Raw genomic sequence first — 20,078 nt, forward strand, 5'->3', positions numbered from 1 at the left:
AATCGAACACACAAAATGCTGATGCTCCAGATACTCAACTAGTCTAAAGAAGGCCAGTTTTATTACTTCTTTAATCAGAACAACAGTTTTCAGCTGTGCTAAAATAATTGCAAAAGGGTTTTCTAATGATCAATTAGCCTTTTAAAATGATAAACCTGGATTAGCTAACACAACGTGCCATTGGAACACAGGAGTGATGGTTGATGATAATGGGCCTCTGTACGCCTATGTAGATATTCCATAAAAAAATCAGCCGTTTCCAGCTACAATAGTCAATTACAACATTAACAATGTCTACACTGTATTTCTGATCAATTTGATGTTATTTTAATGGATTTTTTTTTTTTTGCTTTTCTTTCAAAAACAAGGACATTTCTAAGTGACCCCCAAATTTTTGAACGGTAGTGTGTGTGTAAGATAGAGGGGTTGATGCAGGAAGTGGGCCATGGAGACTGCCTCCAGAGAGAGGAAGCTGTAGCTGTCCTTGTTCCTAGTTCTTGGTTCCCTGCAGGGTGTCTATAAGGATCTTGTTGTACTCTGCCAGCTGCCTGGAGACAGTCTTTACCACCGGACGGTAGTCACTCTCCATACCCTTAGAGGCGATGACTGGAGATGTAGGAGTCAAGGAAACTTCGGTTTATATTACATCTACCACTGTCAAATCCTGTAATGTATAGATACAGGAGATCCACTCTGGTCAAAAGCAACAAGGATACACTCTTTCATGACGAAGTTGTTCTGCTCGTGATGTTGCCACTTCCTCTCCAGATTGGTCAGCTGAAAACCAATAGAAAACAGTGGTTGGTTAAGAGAGAGGGGGGAAAAAAACAGGCAAGAAACGCTCAAAGAATCTTCAAGCTCCAAAGCTATTATGACATCATGAGTGTTGGTGAAGGGCAATAGACGGGCCACATCAAGTTAGCCGATCCTGGCAACTACAATGGCTGTTGGCTAACGGCATGAACAGATCAGACACCGGGCTAACCTCCATACTAGTCTGCATGTAGTCAGTATTCCCTCTGTACCTGAGCATGTGTCTCATTCTCCTGTAGCTGTGTTTTCAGAGCTTCATACACCTCATTCATCTTCTGCATGACCTTGTGAAAGCCGTCTCTCCTCTGGGCCAGGGATACTCTGTCCTCCTGCAGCCTCTATAGGACAATAGACAACAACTTAGATGAACGAACCGTCCGTCCGTCCGTCCGTCCGTCCGTCCGTCCATCCATTCATTCATTCATTCATTCATTCATTCATTCATTCATCCATTCATCCATTCATCCATCCATCCATTATGGTGTTAGTAGAGCTACCACAGCAAATCATCAGCCGTATAGTTCAGCTATACAGCTCTGGTGGGGTAATAAAACAAGGATTTACTGAGACAATATCTTAAGGATGTTGAAGGAGATGAAGAGGGTCAACCAACCATTGGTTACACCCCTTTCTTCATTGGTTGAAACTAAACTTGGGTTTCTCAGACTAAGTCAGTGGAAGAAACATGACTTCCTGGTGTCAAATCTCTCAGAGAACGCGTTTCCTGTTTAAAGGAGAGTTGCTTTGTAATGCATGTAGAGGATGCTTTTTACGTTTCCTTCTAGCTCTATCAAGTTGCTCCCATTGGTAAACTCCCTCAATGATAACACTGTCGCTGTTTACATTAGCAACATGATCTTACAGGGACTATGCCATGAGACATCTGCCACAGATGGAGGTCTTTCAATAAATATTACATCCTGATTCCTGCGGATACAGAAAGATGTTGTAACGTTATCTTAAATTGCTTTCATGATAAACTATGTAACACAATCAAATACAATTTCTATTTGTCATGTTTCCCGAATACAACAGGTGTAGTAGACCTTACAGTGAAATGCTTACTTACAAGCCCTTAAACCAACATTGCAGTTTTAAGAAAGAGTTAAGAAAAATATTTACTAAATAAACTAAAGTGAAAAAAAAGAGTCAAATAAAAAGTACAGTGTCAACGTGCGAAGGTATAGGTTAGTCAAGTTATTTTGTACATAAAGTGACTATGTATAGATAATAAACAGAGTAAATGAGTGTAAAAACAAAGGAGGGGGGGGGGGGGGGGGGTCAATGTAAATAGTCCGGGTGACCATTTGATTAAGGCCACCCGCTACAGAGGGTAGAACAGTCTAAGAATTGGGTGACTGGAGTATTTGACCATTTTTGGGGCCTAGTATATAGGTCCTGGATTGCAGGAAGCTTGGCCCCAGTGATGTACTGGGCCGTAAACACCACCCTCTGTAGCGCCTTGCGGTCAGATGCCGAGCAGTTGCCATACCAGGCGGTGATGCAACTGGTCAGGATGCTCTCAATGGTGCAGCTGTAGAACATTTTGAGGATCTGAGGACCCATGCCAAATATTTTCATTCTCCTGAGTGGGAATAGGTTTTGTCGTGCTCTCTTCACGACTGTCTTGGTGTGTTTGGACCACGATAGATCGTTGGTGATGTGGACATCAAGGAACTTGAAACTCTCGACCCGCTCCACTACAGCCCCGTCGATGTTAATGGGGGCCTGTTCAGCCCGCCTTTTCCTGTAGTCCACGATCAGCTCCTTTGTCTTCATCACATTGTGGGAGAGGTTGTTGTCCTGGCACCACATGGCCAGGTCTCTGACCTCCTCCCTATAGGCTGTCTCATCGTTGTCGGTGATCAGGCCTACCACTGTTGTGTCGTCAGCAAACTTAATGACAATGTTGGAGTCGTGTTTGACCGTGCAGTCATGAGTGAACAGGGAGTACAGGAGGGGGCAGAGCACGCACCCCTGAGGGGCCCCTGTGTTGAGGATCAGCGTGTCAGATGTGTTGTTACCTACCCTTACCACCTGGGGGCGGCTCGTCAGGAAGTCCAGGATCCAGTTGCAGAGGGAGGTGTTTAGTCCCAGGTTCCTTAGCTTAGTGATGAGCTTTGTGAGCACTATGGTGTTGAACGCTGAGCTGTAGTAAATGAACAGCATTCTCACATAGGTATTCCTTTTGTCCAGGTGGGAAAGGGCAGTGTTGAGTGTGATTGAGTCATCTGTGGATCTGTATGCAAATTGGAGTGGGTCTAGGGTTTCTGGGATAATTGTGTTGATGTGAGCCATGACCAGCCTTTCAAAGCACTTCATGGCTACCGACGTGAGTGCTACGGGGCGGTAATCATTTAGGCAGGTTACCTTAGTGTTCTTGGGCACAGGGACTATGGTGGTCTGCTTGAAACATGTAGGTATTACAGACTCGGCCAGGGAGAGGTTGAAAATGTCAGTGAAGACACTTGGCAGTTGCTCCGCACATGCTTTGAGTACACGTCCTGGTAATCCGTCTGGCCCCGGGGCTTTGTGAATGTTGACCTGTTTAAAGGTCTTGCTCACGTCGGCTACGGAGAGCGTGATCACACAGTCGTCCGGAACAGCTAGTGCTCTCATGCATGCTTCAGTGTTGCTTGCCTCGAAGCGAACATAAAAGGCATTTAGCTCGTCTGGTAGGCTCACGTCACTGGGGAGCTCACGGCTGGGTTTCCCTTTGTAGTCCCTGATAGTTTTCAAGCCCTGCAACATCCGATGAGCGTCAGAGCCGGTGTAGTACGATTCAATCATAGTCCTGTATTGACGCTTTTCCTGTTTGATGGTTCATCTGAAGGTGTAGTGGGATTTCTTATAAGTGTCCGGATTACAGTTCCGCTCCTTGAAAGCGGCAGCTCTAGCCTTTAGCTCGGTGTGGATGTTGCCTGTAATCCATGGCTTCTGGTTGGGATATGTACGTACAGTCACTGTGGGGACGACATTGTCGATGCTTTTATTGATGAAGCAGGTGGCTGAGGTGGTGTCCTCCTCAATGCCATTGGATGAATCCCGGAACATATTCCAGTCTGTGGTAGCAAAACAGTCCTGTAGCGTAGCATCCGCGTCATCTGACCACTTCCGTATTGAGCGAGTCACTGGTACTTCCTGCTTTAGTTTTTGCTTGTAAACCAGAATCAGGAGGATACAATTATGGTCAGATTTGCCAAATGGAGAGCGAGTATTTGAGCTATCTGTGAACATAATCATTCACATTTTAAAAAAAAAAGTTAAAACATGTCTGCTTTAAACGTTAAATGTTTAATGCAGTGAACTTTAACTTGTAAAAGGGATTCATGGACCCTCGAGTGCATCCCGTCAAAGCCTGGACCACACACTGATCCCACACTGCAACGAGTGACACTGCAGAGCCCGTATTCATTAGAGTGGCAGAGTGCTGATCTAGGATCAGGTCCCCTCATCCATATTATCTTAATCATTCTAAAAGGAAACTGATCCTACATCAGCACTGCTACTGACACTCTGTAGGCCCATAGCTGAGGTCAGGTGTACTACCAGTACTTTCTGGTCCTTTCCAAACATAGGTCTGTACCTCTCTAACACACACACAGACACACACACACACACACACACACACAGACACACACACACACACACACACACACACACACACACACACACACACAGACACACAGACAGACACACACACACACACCCAGACACACACAGACACACACACACACACCCAGACACACACACACACACCCAGACACACACACAGACACACACACACATACACACACACACACACACAGACACACACACACACACAGACACACACACAGACACCCCCAAAGACACAGCCACAGACAGACACAGACACCCCCACAAACAGACACAGACAGACACACCCACAGACACCGACACACACAGTAGCAGTACCTTCTTCTTGTCCTCTCCAGCAAGCTTTAGATTGTCCAGGTTGCTGTACGTCTCCAGCTCCTGAGTCATGGTCTCTATCCTGTCCTTCAGGCTGGTCAGCTCTGTGTTGATCTTACTCTCCAGCTGCTCCACCTTCTGCAGGTCAAGGGTCAGACGGTGGTTCTCTGGGGGACGGGCGAGGACGAGACACACAGAGACGGACGGACAAATAGACAGACACGGACGTTTAAAAAAAAAAAAAAGATCACACAGACAGATCATTGGCATATTTCAAGCGACATCGAGACTTTATCAATGTAATATATACAGTGAGCTTCAACAGGATTGAGACAGTGACACATTGTTTGTTGTGTTGGCTCTGTACCCCAGCACTTTGGATTTGAAATGATACAATGACTATGAGGTTAAAGTGCAGCTTTCATTTGATGGTATTTTCATCCATATCGGGTGAACCCCATTTTAGGGGACCAAAAGTATTGGGACAAATTCACTTTTATGTGTATTAAAGTAGTAAAAAGTTTAGTATTTGGTCCCATATTCCTAACACACAATGACTACATCCAGCTTGTGTCTCTACAAACTTGTTGGATGCATTTACTGTTTGTTTTGGTTGCGTTTCAGATTATTTTGTGCCCAATAGAAATTAATGGTAAATAATGTATTGTTATTTTGGAGTCACTTTTATTGTAAATAAGATTAGAATATGTTTCTAATTAATGTGGATGCTACCATGATCACACATAATCCTGAAATAAATGTGAACATTTTATATCATACTCCCCCCCAAAAATGCTAACCTCCACCGTTATTGTAATGGTGAGAGGTTAGCATGTCTTGGGGGTATGAAATAAAATGCTAACCTCCCCTGTTATTGTAATGGTGAGAGGTTAGCATGTCTACTGTGTATGATATAAAATGCTAACCTCCCCTGTTATTGTAATAGGGAGAGGTTAGCATGTCTACTGTGTATGATATTTGTTCGTCTGTAACTTTCTCACTCATAATTTTTCCCGATGCATTCAGGACTATCCGTAATCATGGTAGCATACACATTAACGTAGAAATGTTTAGAAATGTTTATAATAAAAGTGACTCCAAAATAGCAGCACATTATTTAACTTCCTTTGGTCACAGTAGGCCTACATGACACCGAGTTACACAGAGTTTCATTACATTGAGTTACACAGAGTTCCATTACACCGAGTTACACAGAGTTCCATTACACCGAGTTACACAGAGTTCCATTACACTGAGTTACACAGAGTTCCATTACACTGAGTTACACAGAGTTCCATTACATTGAGTTACACAGAGTTCCATTACACTGAGTTACACAGAGTTCCATTACACTGAGTTACACAGAGTTCCATTACACCGAGTTACACAGAGTTCCATTACACCGAGTTACACAGAGTTCCATTACACCGAGTTACACAGAGTTCCATTACACTGAGTTACACAGTTACAGAGTTCCATTACCCTGAGTTACACTGAGTTACACAGAGTTCCATTACACTGAGTTACACAGAGTTCCATTACATTGAGTTACACAGAGTTCCATTACACTGAGTTACACAGAGTTCCATTACACTGAGTTACACAGAGTTCCATTACACTGAGTTACACAGAGTTCCATTACACCGAGTTACACAGAGTTCCATTACACTGAGTTACACAGTTACAGAGTTCCATTACCCTGAGTTACACTGAGTTACACAGAGTTCCATTACATTGAGTTACACAGAGTTCCATTACACTGAGTTACACAGAGTTCCATTACACTGAGTTACACAGAGTTCCATTACATTGAGTTACACAGAGTTCCATTACACTGAGTTACACAGAGTTTCATTACCCTGAGTTACACAGAGTTTCATTACCCTGAGTTACAGAGTTCCATTACACTGAGTTACACAGAGTTCCATTACCCTGAGTTACACAGAGTACCATTACACTGAGTCACACAGAGTTTCATTACCCTGAGTTACACAGAGTTTCATTACCCTGAGTTACAGAGTTCCATTACACTGAGTTACACAGAGTTCCATTACCCTGAGTTACACAGAGTTTCATTACCCTGAGTTACAGAGTTCCATTACACTGAGTTACACAGAGTTCCATTACCCTGAGTTACACAGAGTTTCATTACCCTGAGTTACAGAGTTCCATTACACTGAGTTACACTGAGTACCATTAAACAGGAGTGCATAAAAACAAGTTCACAGTATACTGTCACATCAGCTTACATCTGAACTCTGATAACACTTGACAGTGGACAGAATGTTAATTTGGGGTGTTTCTTTTTTCCTGTTAGAAGAATAACATTGTTGTGCTGACAGAGTGCTACTGAGCCTGGAGTCTGACCAGACCGTTGCACATAGACTTGTATCCCAAATAGCATCCTATTCCATTCCATACTCTGATTACTTAGTGAATCAACGCTCACCCATTTCCTTCATTCTATAGCTAGAGGACTCCTGATATCTCCAGGAGTGAGAAGTATTATTTGTTGTCTTTATCTGTTGTGGTCTAAGTACTGTCTTTTTTGCTAGCTATGGCCATCAACGTTTTAAGTGCTGCCCGTCTTCCCAGTGGTCTACTTGGTGTGTGAACTACTGATTACTCATCATTTGCAGGTAGTTTTTGACACATCAATCAGGCTCAAGGGGCAGGGCAATTTGTGACTTGTTTTGGTAATCAGTGGCTGTATTGGAAAGGGGAGTGGATTCACCTCTCCTAGAGCAATCAGAAATTAGTACAGGGAGGTGTGCTCTCCATCTCTGCTAGGCAATTAGCAATGTTAGTACTTCAGTCACCCCTGTTTTCTCAGCGGCGGTTGCGTCGCAAAACTAAGACGGTTCTGTGGAGTTCATCCAGGAAGGAAAGAGAGAAAGGCTCAACTCTCTCTCTGTCAGTATCTTACCTAGTTATTTACACTCTCTGTCAGTATCTTACCTAGTTATTTACTCTCTCTGTCAGTATCTTACCTAGTTATTTACACTCTCTGTCAGTATCTTACCTAGTTATTTACACTCTCTGTCAGTATCTTACCTAGTTATTTACACTCTCTGTCAGTATCTTACCTAGTTATTTACACTCTCTGTCTATCTTACCTAGTTATTTACACTCTCTGTCAGTATCTTACCTAGTTATTTACACTCTCTGTCAGTATCTTACCTAGTTATTTACACTCTCTGTCAGTATCTTACCTAGTTATTTACACTCTCTGTCAGTATCTTACCTAGTTATTTACACTCTCTGTCAGTATCTTACCTAGTTATTTACTCTCTCTGTCAGTATCTTACCTAGTTATTTACTCTCTCTGTCAGTATCTTACCTAGTTATTTACTCTCTCTGTCAGTATCTTACCTAGTTATTTACACTCTCTGTCAGTATCTTACCTAGTTATTTACACTCTCTGTCAGTATCTTACCTAGTTATTTACTCTCTCTGTCAGTATCTTACCTAGTTATTTACTCAGTATCTTACCTAGTTATTTACACTCTCTGTCAGTATCTTACCTAGTTATTTACTCTCTCTGTCAGTATCTTACCTAGTTATTTACACTCTCTGTCAGTATCTTACCTAGTTATTTACACTCTCTGTCAGTATCTTACCTAGTTATTTACACTCTCTGTCAGTATCTTACCTAGTTATTTACACTCTCTGTCAGTATCTTACCTAGTTATTTACTCTCTCTGTCAGTATCTTACCTAGTTATTTACTCTCTCTGTCAGTATCTTACCTAGTTATTTACACTCTCTGTCAGTATCTTACCTAGTTATTTACACTCTCTGTCAGTATCTTACCTAGTTATTTACTCTCTCTGTCAGTATCTTACCTAGTTATTTACTCTCTCTGTCAGTATCTTACCTAGTTATTTACACTCTCTGTCAGTATCTTACCTAGTTATTTACACTCTCTGTCAGTATCTTACCTAGTTATTTACACTCTCTGTCAGTATCTTACCTAGTTATTTACTCTCTCTGTCAGTATCTTACCTAGTTATTTACTCTCTCTGTCAGTATCTTACCTAGTTATTTACACTCTCTGTCAGTATCTTACCTAGTTATTTACACTCTCTCTCAGTATCTTACCTAGTTATTTACTCTCTCTGTCAGTATCTTACCTAGTTATTTACACTCTCTGTCAGTATCTTACCTAGTTATTTACTCTCTCTGTCAGTATCTTACCTAGTTATTTACTCTCTCTGTCAGTATCTTACCTAGTTATTTACACTCTCTGTCAGTATCTTACCTAGTTATTTACACTCTCTGTCAGTATCTTACCTAGTTATTTACACTCTCTGTCTATCTTACCTAGTTATTTACACTCTCTGTCAGTATCTTACCTAGTTATTTACACTCTCTGTCTATCTTACCTAGTTATTTACACTCTCTGTCAGTATCTTACCTAGTTATTTACACTCTCTGTCTATCTTACCTAGTTATTTACACTCTCTGTCAGTATCTTACCTAGTTATTTACACTCTGTCTATCTTACCTAGTTATTTACACTCTCTGTCAGTATCTTACCTAGTTATTTACACTCTCTGTCAGTATCTTACCTAGTTATTTACACTCTGTCAGTATCTTACCTAGTTATTTACACTCTCTGTCAGTATCTTACCTAGTTATTTACTCTCTCTGTCAGTATCTTACCTAGTTATTTACTCTCTGTCAGTATCTTACCTAGTTATTTACACTCTCTGTCAGTATCTTACCTAGTTATTTACACTCTCTGTCAGTATCTTACCTAGTTATTTACACTCTCTGTCAGTATCTTACCTAGTTATTTACACTCTCTGTCAGTATCTTACCTAGTTATTTACACTCTCTGTCAGTATCTTACCTAGTTATTTACACTCTCTGTCAGTATCTTACCTAGTTATTTACACTCTCTGTCAGTATCTTACCTAGTTATTTACTCAGTATCTTACCTAGTTATTTACACTCTCTGTCAGTATCTTACCTAGTTATTTACACTCTCTGTCAGTATCTTACCTAGTTATTTACACTCTCTGTCAGTATCTTACCTAGTTATTTACACTCTCTGTCAGTATCTTACCTAGTTATTTACACTCTCTGTCTATCTTACCTAGTTATTTACTCTCTCTGTCAGTATCTTACCTAGTTATTTACACTCTCTGTCAGTATCTTACCTAGTTATTTACACTCTCTGTCAGTATCTTACCTAGTTATTTACACTCTCTGTCAGTATCTTACCTAGTTATTTACACTCTGTCAGTATCTTACCTAGTTATTTACTCTCTCTGTCAGTATCTTACCTAGTTATTTACACTCTCTGTCTATCTTACCTAGTTATTTACACTCTCTGTCAGTATCTTACCTAGTTATTTACACTCTCTGTCAGTATCTTACCTAGTTATTTACTCTCTCTGTCAGTATCTTACCTAGTTATTTACACTCTCTGTCAGTATCTTACCTAGTTATTTACACTCTCTGTCAGTATCTTACCTAGTTATTTACACTCTCTGTCAGTATCTTACCTAGTTATTTACAGTCTCTGTCAGTATCTTACCTAGTTATTTACACTCTCTGTCAGTATCTTACCTAGTTATTTACTCTCTCTGTCAGTATCTTACCTAGTTATTTACACTCTGTCAGTATCTTACCTAGTTATTTACACTCTCTGTCAGTATCTTACCTAGTTATTTACTCTCTCTGTCAGTATCTTACCTAGTTATTTACTCTCTGTCAGTATCTTACCTAGTTATTTACTCTCTGTCAGTATCTTACCTAGTTATTTACACTCTCTGTCAGTATCTTACCTAGTTATTTACACTCTCTGTCAGTATCTTACCTAGTTATTTACACTCTCTGTCTATCTTACCTAGTTATTTACACTCTCTGTCAGTATCTTACCTAGTTATTTACACTCTCTGTCAGTATCTTACCTAGTTATTTACACTCTCTGTCAGTATCTTACCTAGTTATTTACACTCTCTGTCAGTATCTTACCTAGTTATTTACACTCTCTGTCAGTATCTTACCTAGTTATTTACTCAGTATCTTACCTAGTTATTTACACTCTCTGTCAGTATCTTACCTAGTTATTTACACTCTCTGTCAGTATCTTACCTAGTTATTTACACTCTCTGTCAGTATCTTACCTAGTTATTTACACTCTCTGTCAGTATCTTACCTAGTTATTTACTCTCTGTCAGTATCTTACCTAGTTATTTACGCTCTCTGTCAGTATCTTACCTAGTTATTTACTCTCTCTGTCAGTATCTTACCTAGTTATTTACACTCTCTGTCAGTATCTTACCTAGTTATTTACTCTCTCTGTCAGTATCTTACCTAGTTATTTACACTCTCTGTCAGTATCTTACCTAGTTATTTACACTCTCTGTCAGTATCTTACCTAGTTATTTACACTCTCTGTCTATCTTACCTAGTTATTTACACTCTCTGTCAGTATCTTACCTAGTTATTTACACTCTCTGTCAGTATCTTACCTAGTTATTTACACTCTCTGTCTATCTTACCTAGTTATTTACTCTCTCTGTCAGTATCTTACCTAGTTATTTACTCTCTCTGTCAGTATCTTACCTAGTTATTTACTCTCTCTGTCAGTATCTTACCTAGTTATTTACACTCTCTGTCAGTATCTTACCTAGTTATTTACACTCTCTGTCAGTATCTTACCTAGTTATTTACTCTCTGTCAGTATCTTACCTAGTTATTTACTCTCTCTGTCAGTATCTTACCTAGTTATTTACAGATGGTCTCATTTTGCTCTTTTGTATCTTTGGCAACTATGTGTGTGTTTTCTGTACCTGTTCTCTCCTCTCCCTGTAGGCTTTACAGAAGCTCCCCACCCATTGGGCTACAACCCGTCTAATGTAGTGTACCCTGTGTGCACAACCCCATGTTAAATTCTGCGTCTCTGGCAGCATTTGGAACTGCCGATCTGCTGTCAAGAACACTGAGTTTATCTCAGCCTAGGCTGCCCTTCAGTCCCTTGACTGTTTGGCCCTGATAGAGACATGGATCAACCCAGAGAACACTTGAGTTTATCTCTGCCTAGGCTGCCCTTTATTCCCTCAAGCTTAACGTTGTTGTCATCTATTACCCACCAGGTGCCCTTAAAAGAGTTCCTCAGTGAGATTGACACCTTCATAAGCTAATTTCCTTGACGATGGCACACCGCTCTTCGTACTTGGCGACTTCAACCTCCCCACGTCTGCCTTCGATTCATTTCTTTCCAACTCTCTTTTTCTCCTCCTTTCCTCTTTTGACCTCACCCTTTCCCAGTCCCCTACAACTCACATCTTTACCAGAGGCTGTTCTCCTACTAATCTCACTGTAACCCCCCCTCCAGGTCTCTGTTCTCCTACTAATCTCACTGTAACCCCCCTCCAGGTCTCTGTTCTCCTACTAATCTCACTGTAACCCCCCTCCAGGTCTCTGTTCTCCTACTAATCTCACTGTAACCCCCCTCCAGGTCTCTGTTCTCCTACTAATCTCACTGTAACCCCCCTCCAGGTCTCTGTTCTCCTACTAATCTCACTGTAACCCCCCTCCAGGTCTCTGTTCTCCTACTAATCTCACTGTAACCCCCCTCCAGGTCTCTGTTCTCCTACTAATCTCACTGTAACTCCCCTCCAGGTCTCTGATCACTATTTTGTTTCCTTTTACGTCACCCTCTCCTCCAACCCTAACCACTCAGCCCCTACCCCTCCAGGTCTCCCTTTCCTCCAACCCTAACCACTCAGCCCCTACCCCCTCCAGGTCTCCCTCTCCTCCAACCCTAACCACTCAGCCCCTACCCCTCCAGGTCTCCCTCTCCTCCAACCCTAACCACTCAGCCCCTACCCCTCCAGGTCTCCCTTTCCTCCAACCCTAACCACTCAGCCCCTACCCCCTCCAGGTCTCCCTTTCCTCCAACCCTAACCACTCAGCCCCTACCCCCTCCAGGTCTCCCTCTCCTCCAACCCTAACCACTCAGCCCCTACCCCCTCCAGGTCTCCCTTTCCTCCAACCCTAACCACTCAGCTCCTACACCCTCCAGGTCTCCCTTTCCTCCAACCCTAACCACTCAGCCCCTACCCCCTCCAGGTCTCCCTCTCCTCCAACCCTAACCACTCAGCCCCTACCCCCTCCAGGTCTCCCTCTCCTCCAACCCTAACCACTCAGCTCCTACCCCCTCCAGGTCTCCCTTTCCTCCAACCCTAACCACTCAGCCCCTACCCCCTCCAGGTCTCCCTTTCCTCCAACCCTAACCACTCAGCCCCTACCCCCTCCAGGTCTCCCTCTCCTCCAACCCTAACCACTCAGCCCCTACCCCCTCCAGGTCTCCCTTTCCTCCAACCCTAACCACTTAGCTCCTACCCCCTCCAGGTCTCCCTTTCCTCCAACCCTGACCACTCAGCCTATACCCAGATGGTCATGCGTAGTCGCAATCTTCACTCAGTCAAGACTCGCACTGTCCCCTTTCCTCCTGGTCGGTTCGGCCCTCTCCTCCTGCTCCGTGGCTGAGTGACTCATTGCGAGCTTACAGAACAGGGCTGCGGGCAGCTCAGCGAAAATTGAGAAAAACTTCCGGAGGACCTATCATCCTTCCATTCCCTCCTCTCTACCTTCTCTTCCTCGCTATCTGCTGCTAAAACCACTTTCTATCACTCTAAATTTCAAGCTTCTGCCTCTCACCCTAGGAAACTCTTTTCCACCTTCTCCTCCCTCCTTAATCCTCCATATCCTCCATCTCGGAGGACAACTTTGTCAACCACTTTAAAAAGAAGGTTGACGACATCCGCTCCTCATTCACTCAGCCTATTGAGTCCAATGGTCCCACTGACACAGAACTACGCCTTGACCTCTTTCTCCCCTCTCTCTCTCTCTCCAGATGAAATCCTGTGACTAGTGAGGTCCGGAAGCCCGACAACCTGCCTGCCCACCCGACCCCCATCCCCTACTCCAGACCCATTCCTCACTTTCCTCATCTCTGTCCACTGGCTGTGTCCGCCTCTGACGTCAAAATGGCCTGAGTCGCTCCCCTCCTCAAGAAACCAACACTCAATGCGTCTGACGTCAAAAACTACAGACCGGTAACCCCTTTTCTTTCCAAAAACACTTGAGCGTGGTGTCTCTGACCAACTCTCTCGTTATCTCTCTCAGAATGATCTCGTTGATCCTAACAAGGCAGGCTTCAAGACAGGTCACTCAACCGAGACAGCTCTTCTTCTCTGTGTCATGGAGGCTCTCCACACTGCCAAAGCTGACTCTCTCTCCTCTGTTCTCATCCTCCTAGATCTATCCGCTGCCTTCGACACTGTGAACCATCAGATCTTCCTGTCCACCCTCTCAGGGCTGGCCGTCTCAGGCTCTGCACACTTTGATTGCATCCTACCTGGTAGGCCACTCCTACCAGGTGTTGTGGCAAGGATCTGTGTCTGCACCACACACTCTTATGACTGGTGTCCCCCAGGGCTCGGCTCTAGGTCCTCTCCTCTTCTCTCTATACACCAAGTTAATCGCCTACGTCATTGCTATGCGAATGACACTACTTTTCTCCTTCCCCCTTTCTGACACCCAGGTGGCGACATGCATCTCTGCGTGCCTGGCAGATATCTCAGCTTGGATGTCGGCCCACCACCTCAAGATCAAACTCGACAAGACGGATGATCTGCTCTTCCTCCCGGGGAATTCTCTGCAAACATCAAAGCAGTGACTCACTCCTGCAGGTTTACGCTCTACAAAATCCATAGAGTACGACCCTTCCTCACACAGGAAGTGGCGCAGGTCCTAATCCAGACACTTGTCATCTCCCGTCTGGACTACTGCAACTCGCTGTTGGCTGGGCTGCCCGCTTGTGCCATCAAACCCATGCAACTTATCCAGAACGCAGCAGCCCGCCTGGTGTTCAACCTTCCCACATCACAACACTCCTCCGCACTCCACTGGCTTCCAGTCAAAACTCACATCCACTACAAGACCATGGTACTTGCCTACAGAACAGAAAGAGGAAATGCCCCTCCTTACCTTCAGGCTGTGATCAAATTCTACACCCCAACACGTGTTCTCTGTTCTGAAACCTCAGGTCTCTTGGGCCTCACAGCTAGTAAAGGGGGAGGCGAGGGGAGGGAGGGAGGGGTGTTGTCAGTCAACTGTGAGTGTTATTTAAAATACTCTTGAGGATTTAAGATGTTTTCGGGAAGATGGGCAGGGACTCTGTCCTAGCTTCAGGGTGACGGTTGTGCCAGGACAGAGAAGAGCTTGGGCTGAGCAGCTCCCGTGAACTAACAGTAAAATGTACTTACTGTGATATGTGGTTGTCCCACCTAGCTTATCTTAAGATGAATGCACTAATTGTAATTCGCTCTGGATAAGAGCGTCTGCTAAATGACTCTCGGACTCTGGATAAGAGCGTCTGCTAAATGACTCTCGGACTATGGATAAGAGCGTCTGCTAAATGACTCTCGGACTCTGGATAAGAGCGTCTGCTAAATGACTCTCGGACTCTGGATAAGAGCGTCTGCTAAATGACTCTCGGACTCTGGATAAGAGCGTCTGCTAAATGACTCTCGGACTCTGGATAAGAGCGTCTGCTAAATGACTCTCTGACTCTGGATAAGAGCGTCTGCTAAATGACTCTCGGACTCTGGATAAGAGCGTCTGCTAAATGACTCTCGGACTCTGGATAAGAGCGTCTGCTAAATGACTCTCGGACTCTGGATAAGAGCGTCTGCTAAATGACTCTGGATAAGAGCATCTGCTAAATGACTCTGACTCTGGATAAGAGCTAAATGACTAACATGTGAATGTAAGATCCTTAGAGCCTTCTAGAGCCTTCCACAGCCTTAGCCCATTATCATCCCACCTTGGGTGAAACCAGAAAGATTTATGTTGATGACTGGACAAAGCTAGAGGTCAATAGAGATTAAGAGCCCAGGCTCTGGGGAAGGCGGGGTCTGGGGGAAGGGGAAGACAGTCGGGCGGGGGCTGGGACAGAGGCAGGATGGGGCAGGAGAAAGCAGTCGGGCAAGGGCTGGGACAGGGGCAGGCTAGGACAAAGGCAGGCTGGGACAGGGTAGGGCTGGGCAAGGGCTGGGACAGGGGCATGGGCAGGCTAGGACAAAGGCAGGCTGGGACAGGGTAGGGCTGGGACAGGAGAAGGCTGGGACAGGGAGGGACAGAAGCAGGCTGGGACAGGCATGGGCTGGGACAGGGAGGGACAGAAGCAGGCTGGGACAGGAGCAGGCTGGGACAGAGGCAGGCTGAGACAGGCATGGGCTGGGGAAGCCTGGGTCTGGGCTTGGGGGCTGGAACAAGGGCCCGCAGGGTCTGAGAGAATTATTTGGAGCAGAGGGCAGAGGCTGGGGGCAGGGACCAAAGACAGGGAGCTGTGCTGGGGCAGGCAGGGTCTGAGAGCAGGAAGGGGAAGCAGTCGGGTTCCTACTGATAACGTTGCGCCCCAGACCCAGCCAGTGGAAGGGGAGCTGCTGCTGTGTACAGAGCAGTAAAGTGTCCCATCAGCACTTCTGTGCATTCTCTACAGCTTCCTCCTGGGGCTAGGGCTAGCCTTTCTCTCTCCCCCCACCCCCAGGAATCCCCGCCTCACACACACAGACACATTGCTGGAGTGGGCCGCTGTTGGAGCACAGATAATCGTCTGTTTATTAATGATGTAGAGAGTCAGATTATAATTGTTATGAAAGTTATATATTATTAAAAACACCAGCAAGGGGCTGATCATTTACCTCAAAGCAAGTGTCATTATTTCACTTCTGTAAGATTGACTTGAGCTTATTTTCACTGAGGATCAAAGAAATTTAGCAGCATAGCAGGTGGCTTTGGCAACGTCTGCATCCCAAATGGCACCTTACTCCCTACATAGTGCACTACTTTTAACCAGAGCCCTAAAGTAGTGCACTATTTGTGGAATAGGGTTCCATTTGGGACTAAAACAGTTTCAGTGATAAAACATTATTTAGGGGGAACAGCGTTGATAAAACATTATTTAGAGGGAACAGCGTTGATAAAACATTATTTAGGGGGAACAGCGTTGATAAAACATTATTTAGGGGGAACAGCGTTGATAAAACATTATTTAGGGGGAACAGCGTTGATAAAACATTATTTAGAGGGAACAGACAGCGTTGATAAAACATTATTTAGAGGGAACAGCGTTGATAAAACATTATTTAGAGGGAACAGACAGCGTTGATAAAACATTATTTAGAGGGAACAGCGTTGATAAAACATTATTTAGAGGGAACAGCGCTGATAAAACATTATTTAGGGGGAACAGCGCTGATAAAACATTATTTAGGGGGAACAGAAGTTGATAAAACATTATTTAGGGGGAACAGCGTTGATAAAACATTATTTAGGGGGAACAGCGTTGATAAAACATTATTTAGAGGGAACAGACAGCGTTGATAAAACATTATTTAGAGGGAACAGCGTTGATAAAACATTATTTAGAGGGAACAGACAGCGTTGATAAAACATTATTTAGAGGGAACAGACAGCGTTGATAAAACATTATTTAGAGGGAACAGCGTTGATAAAACATTATTTAGGGGGAACAGCGCTGATAAAACATTATTTAGGGGGAACAGCGTTGATAAAACATTATTTAGAGGGAACAGCGTTGATAAAACATTATTTAGAGGGAACAGCGCTGATAAAACATTATTTAGGGGGAACAGCGCTGATAAAACATTATTTAGAGGGAACAGCGTTGATAAAACATTATTTAGGGGGAACAGCGTTGATAAAACATTATTTAGAGGGAACAGCGCTGATAAAACATTATTTAGGGGGAACAGCGCTGATAAAACATTATTTAGGGGGAACAGCGCTGATAAAACATTATTTAGAGGGAACAGCGTTGATAAAACATTATTTAGGGGGAACAGCGTTGATAAAACATTATTTAGGGGGAACAGCGTTGATAAAACATTATTTAGGGGGAACAGCGTTGATAAAACATTATTTAGGGGGAACAGCGTTGATAAAACATTATTTAGGGGGAACAGCGTTGATAAAACATTATTTAGAGGGAACAGACAGCGTTGATAAAACATTATTTAGAGGGAACAGCGTTGATAAAACATTATTTAGAGGGAACAGCGCTGATAAAACATTATTTAGGGGGAACAGCGTTGATAAAACATTATTTAGGGGGAACAGCGCTGATAAAACCTTATTTAGGGGGAACAGCGCTGATAAAACCTTATTTAGGGGGAACAGCGTTGATAAAACATTATTTAGAGGGAACAGCGTTGATAAAACATTATTTAGAGGGAACAGCGCTGATAAAACCTTATTTAGGGGGAACAGCGCTGATAAAACATTATTTAGGGGGAACAGCGCTGATAAAACATTATTTAGGGGGAACAGCGCTGATAAAACATTATTTAGAGGGAACAGCGTTGATAAAACATTATTTAGAGGGAACAGCGTTGATAAAACATTATTTAGAGGGAACAGCGTTGATAAAACATTATTTAGAGGGAACAGCGCTGATAAAACATTATTTAGGGGGAACAGCGTTGATAAAACATTATTTAGAGGGAACAGCGTTACGTTGTGAGGCTGAAGACAAAGGAAGGAAACCCCTATCTCTGAGCCAGCTGCATATTTGATAAATAAACTCAGGGAGTCGATCTGATCAGTGCGGGCGGCTGTAGCTATACAGTCCAGTCCTAGCATAACAATGTGTCTGGGGGGGGGGGGGGAGCAGGGAGTCGATCTGATCAGTGCGGGCGGCTGTAGCTATACAGTCCAGTCCTAGCATAACAATGTGTCTGGGGGGGGGGGGAGCAGGGAGTCGATCTGATCAGTGCGGGTGGCTGTAGCTATACAGTCCAGTCCTAGCATAACAATGTGTCTGAGGGGGGGGGGGGGGGAGCAGGGAGTCGATCTGATCAGTGCGGGCGGCTGTAGCTATACAGTCCAGTCCTAGCATAACAATGTGTCTGGGGGGGGGGGGGAGCAGGGAGTCGATCTGATCAGTGCGGGCGGCTGTAGCTATACAGTCCAGTCCTAGCATAACAATGTGTCTGAGGGGGGGGGGGAGCAGGGAGTCGATCTGATCAGTGCGGGTGGCTGTAGCTATACAGTCCAGTCCTAGCATAACAATGTGTCTGGGGGGGGGGGGGAGCAGGGAGTCGATCTGATCAGTGCGGGCGGCTGTAGCTATACAGTCCAGTCCTAGCATAACAATGTGTCTGGGGGGGGGGGGGAGCAGGGAGTCGATCTGATCAGTGCGGGCGGCTGTAGCTATACAGTCCAGTCCTAGCATAACAATGTGTGTCTGCGCTTGATGACAGCGTAGTGACAGAGCACCAGAGTTACTATGCTACTGACAATAAAGATGTCCTCATCCTCTGCAGATTGCTTATCGTGTAGTCAGGAAGATAAGGTAGACATGGATCTGATGCTTACTGTAACTGTTATCAGCAAGGAGGAAAGTGGGGAAAGTATGGATCTGATGCTTACTGTAACTGTTATCAGCAAGGAGGAAAGTGGGGAAAGTATGGATCTGATTCTTACTGTAACTTATCAGCAAGGAGGAAAGTGGGGAAAGTATGGATCTGATTCTTACTGTAACTTATCAGCAAGGAGGAAAGTGGGGAAAGTATGGATCTGATTCTTACTGTAACTGTTATCAGCAAGGAGGAAAGTGGGGAAAGTATGGATCTGATTCTTACTGTAACTTATCAGCAAGGAGGAAAGTGGGGAAAGTATGGATCTGATTCTTACTGTAACTGTTATCAGCAAGGAGGAAAGTGGGGAAAGTATGGATCTGATTCTTACTGTAACTTATCAGCAAGGAGGAAAGTGGGGAAAGTATGGATCTGATTCTTACTGTAACTGTTATCAGCAAGGAGGAAAGTGGGGAAAGTATGGATGACAGTCCAAGTAATCCCAGTAAACTATGCAGTAATGTACACGTGCCACACATCGAGTTGAACACAGATTCTATAAAACACCTAGTTGTGTGTTTTCAATATCATATCAGCATACTACTTCATCAATATTCAGAGAGATATCTCTCATTTCATCCTATAGAGTGTTTATAGACCTCATCCTTACTGTTGGGGCTGGGGTTCCTTACTGTTCGGTCAACAGTTCTCATTAAACCAACATGGAGGTATATCGAAAAACGCTGATTTTTACCCAGTTCGACAAATCAAGTCTTAGTTGGTTGTCAAAGAGTGACGAGAGGACCAACATCAGAGAGAGTTTTACAGTAGGGCGGACTAGTGTTGTGGCGGTCATGACATTTTGTCTGCCGTTGATTGTCAAGCGAATAACTGTTCCGGTCTCACTGTAATTGACCGTTAATTAACA

The 20,078-nt window shown here is 43.9% G+C and overlaps 1 protein-coding gene across 2 annotated transcripts in view; it reads right to left on the reverse strand.

Moving 5' to 3' along the window:
* Positions 1-323: 323 nt before the first annotated feature.
* ift74 (intraflagellar transport 74) overlaps positions 324-20,078 on the reverse strand; it is a 62,089-nt gene continuing 42,334 nt past the window's right edge. For both annotated transcript variants that reach the window (XM_082960600.1, XM_082960601.1), the window contains exons 17-20: positions 4,750-4,913; positions 1,026-1,151; positions 717-777; positions 324-606 (exon numbers count right to left, since the gene is read on the reverse strand). In XM_082960600.1, coding sequence (XP_082816726.1) covers positions 491-606; positions 717-777; positions 1,026-1,151; positions 4,750-4,913 — 467 coding nt within the window. In that variant the 3' untranslated portion in view covers positions 324-490. The remainder of the gene's footprint in view (positions 607-716; positions 778-1,025; positions 1,152-4,749; positions 4,914-20,078) is intronic.

Source organism: Salmo salar, chromosome 13, assembly GCF_965601325.2.
Source record: "Salmo salar chromosome 13, fSalSal1, whole genome shotgun sequence".
Taxonomy (NCBI): Eukaryota; Metazoa; Chordata; class Actinopteri; order Salmoniformes; family Salmonidae; genus Salmo; species Salmo salar.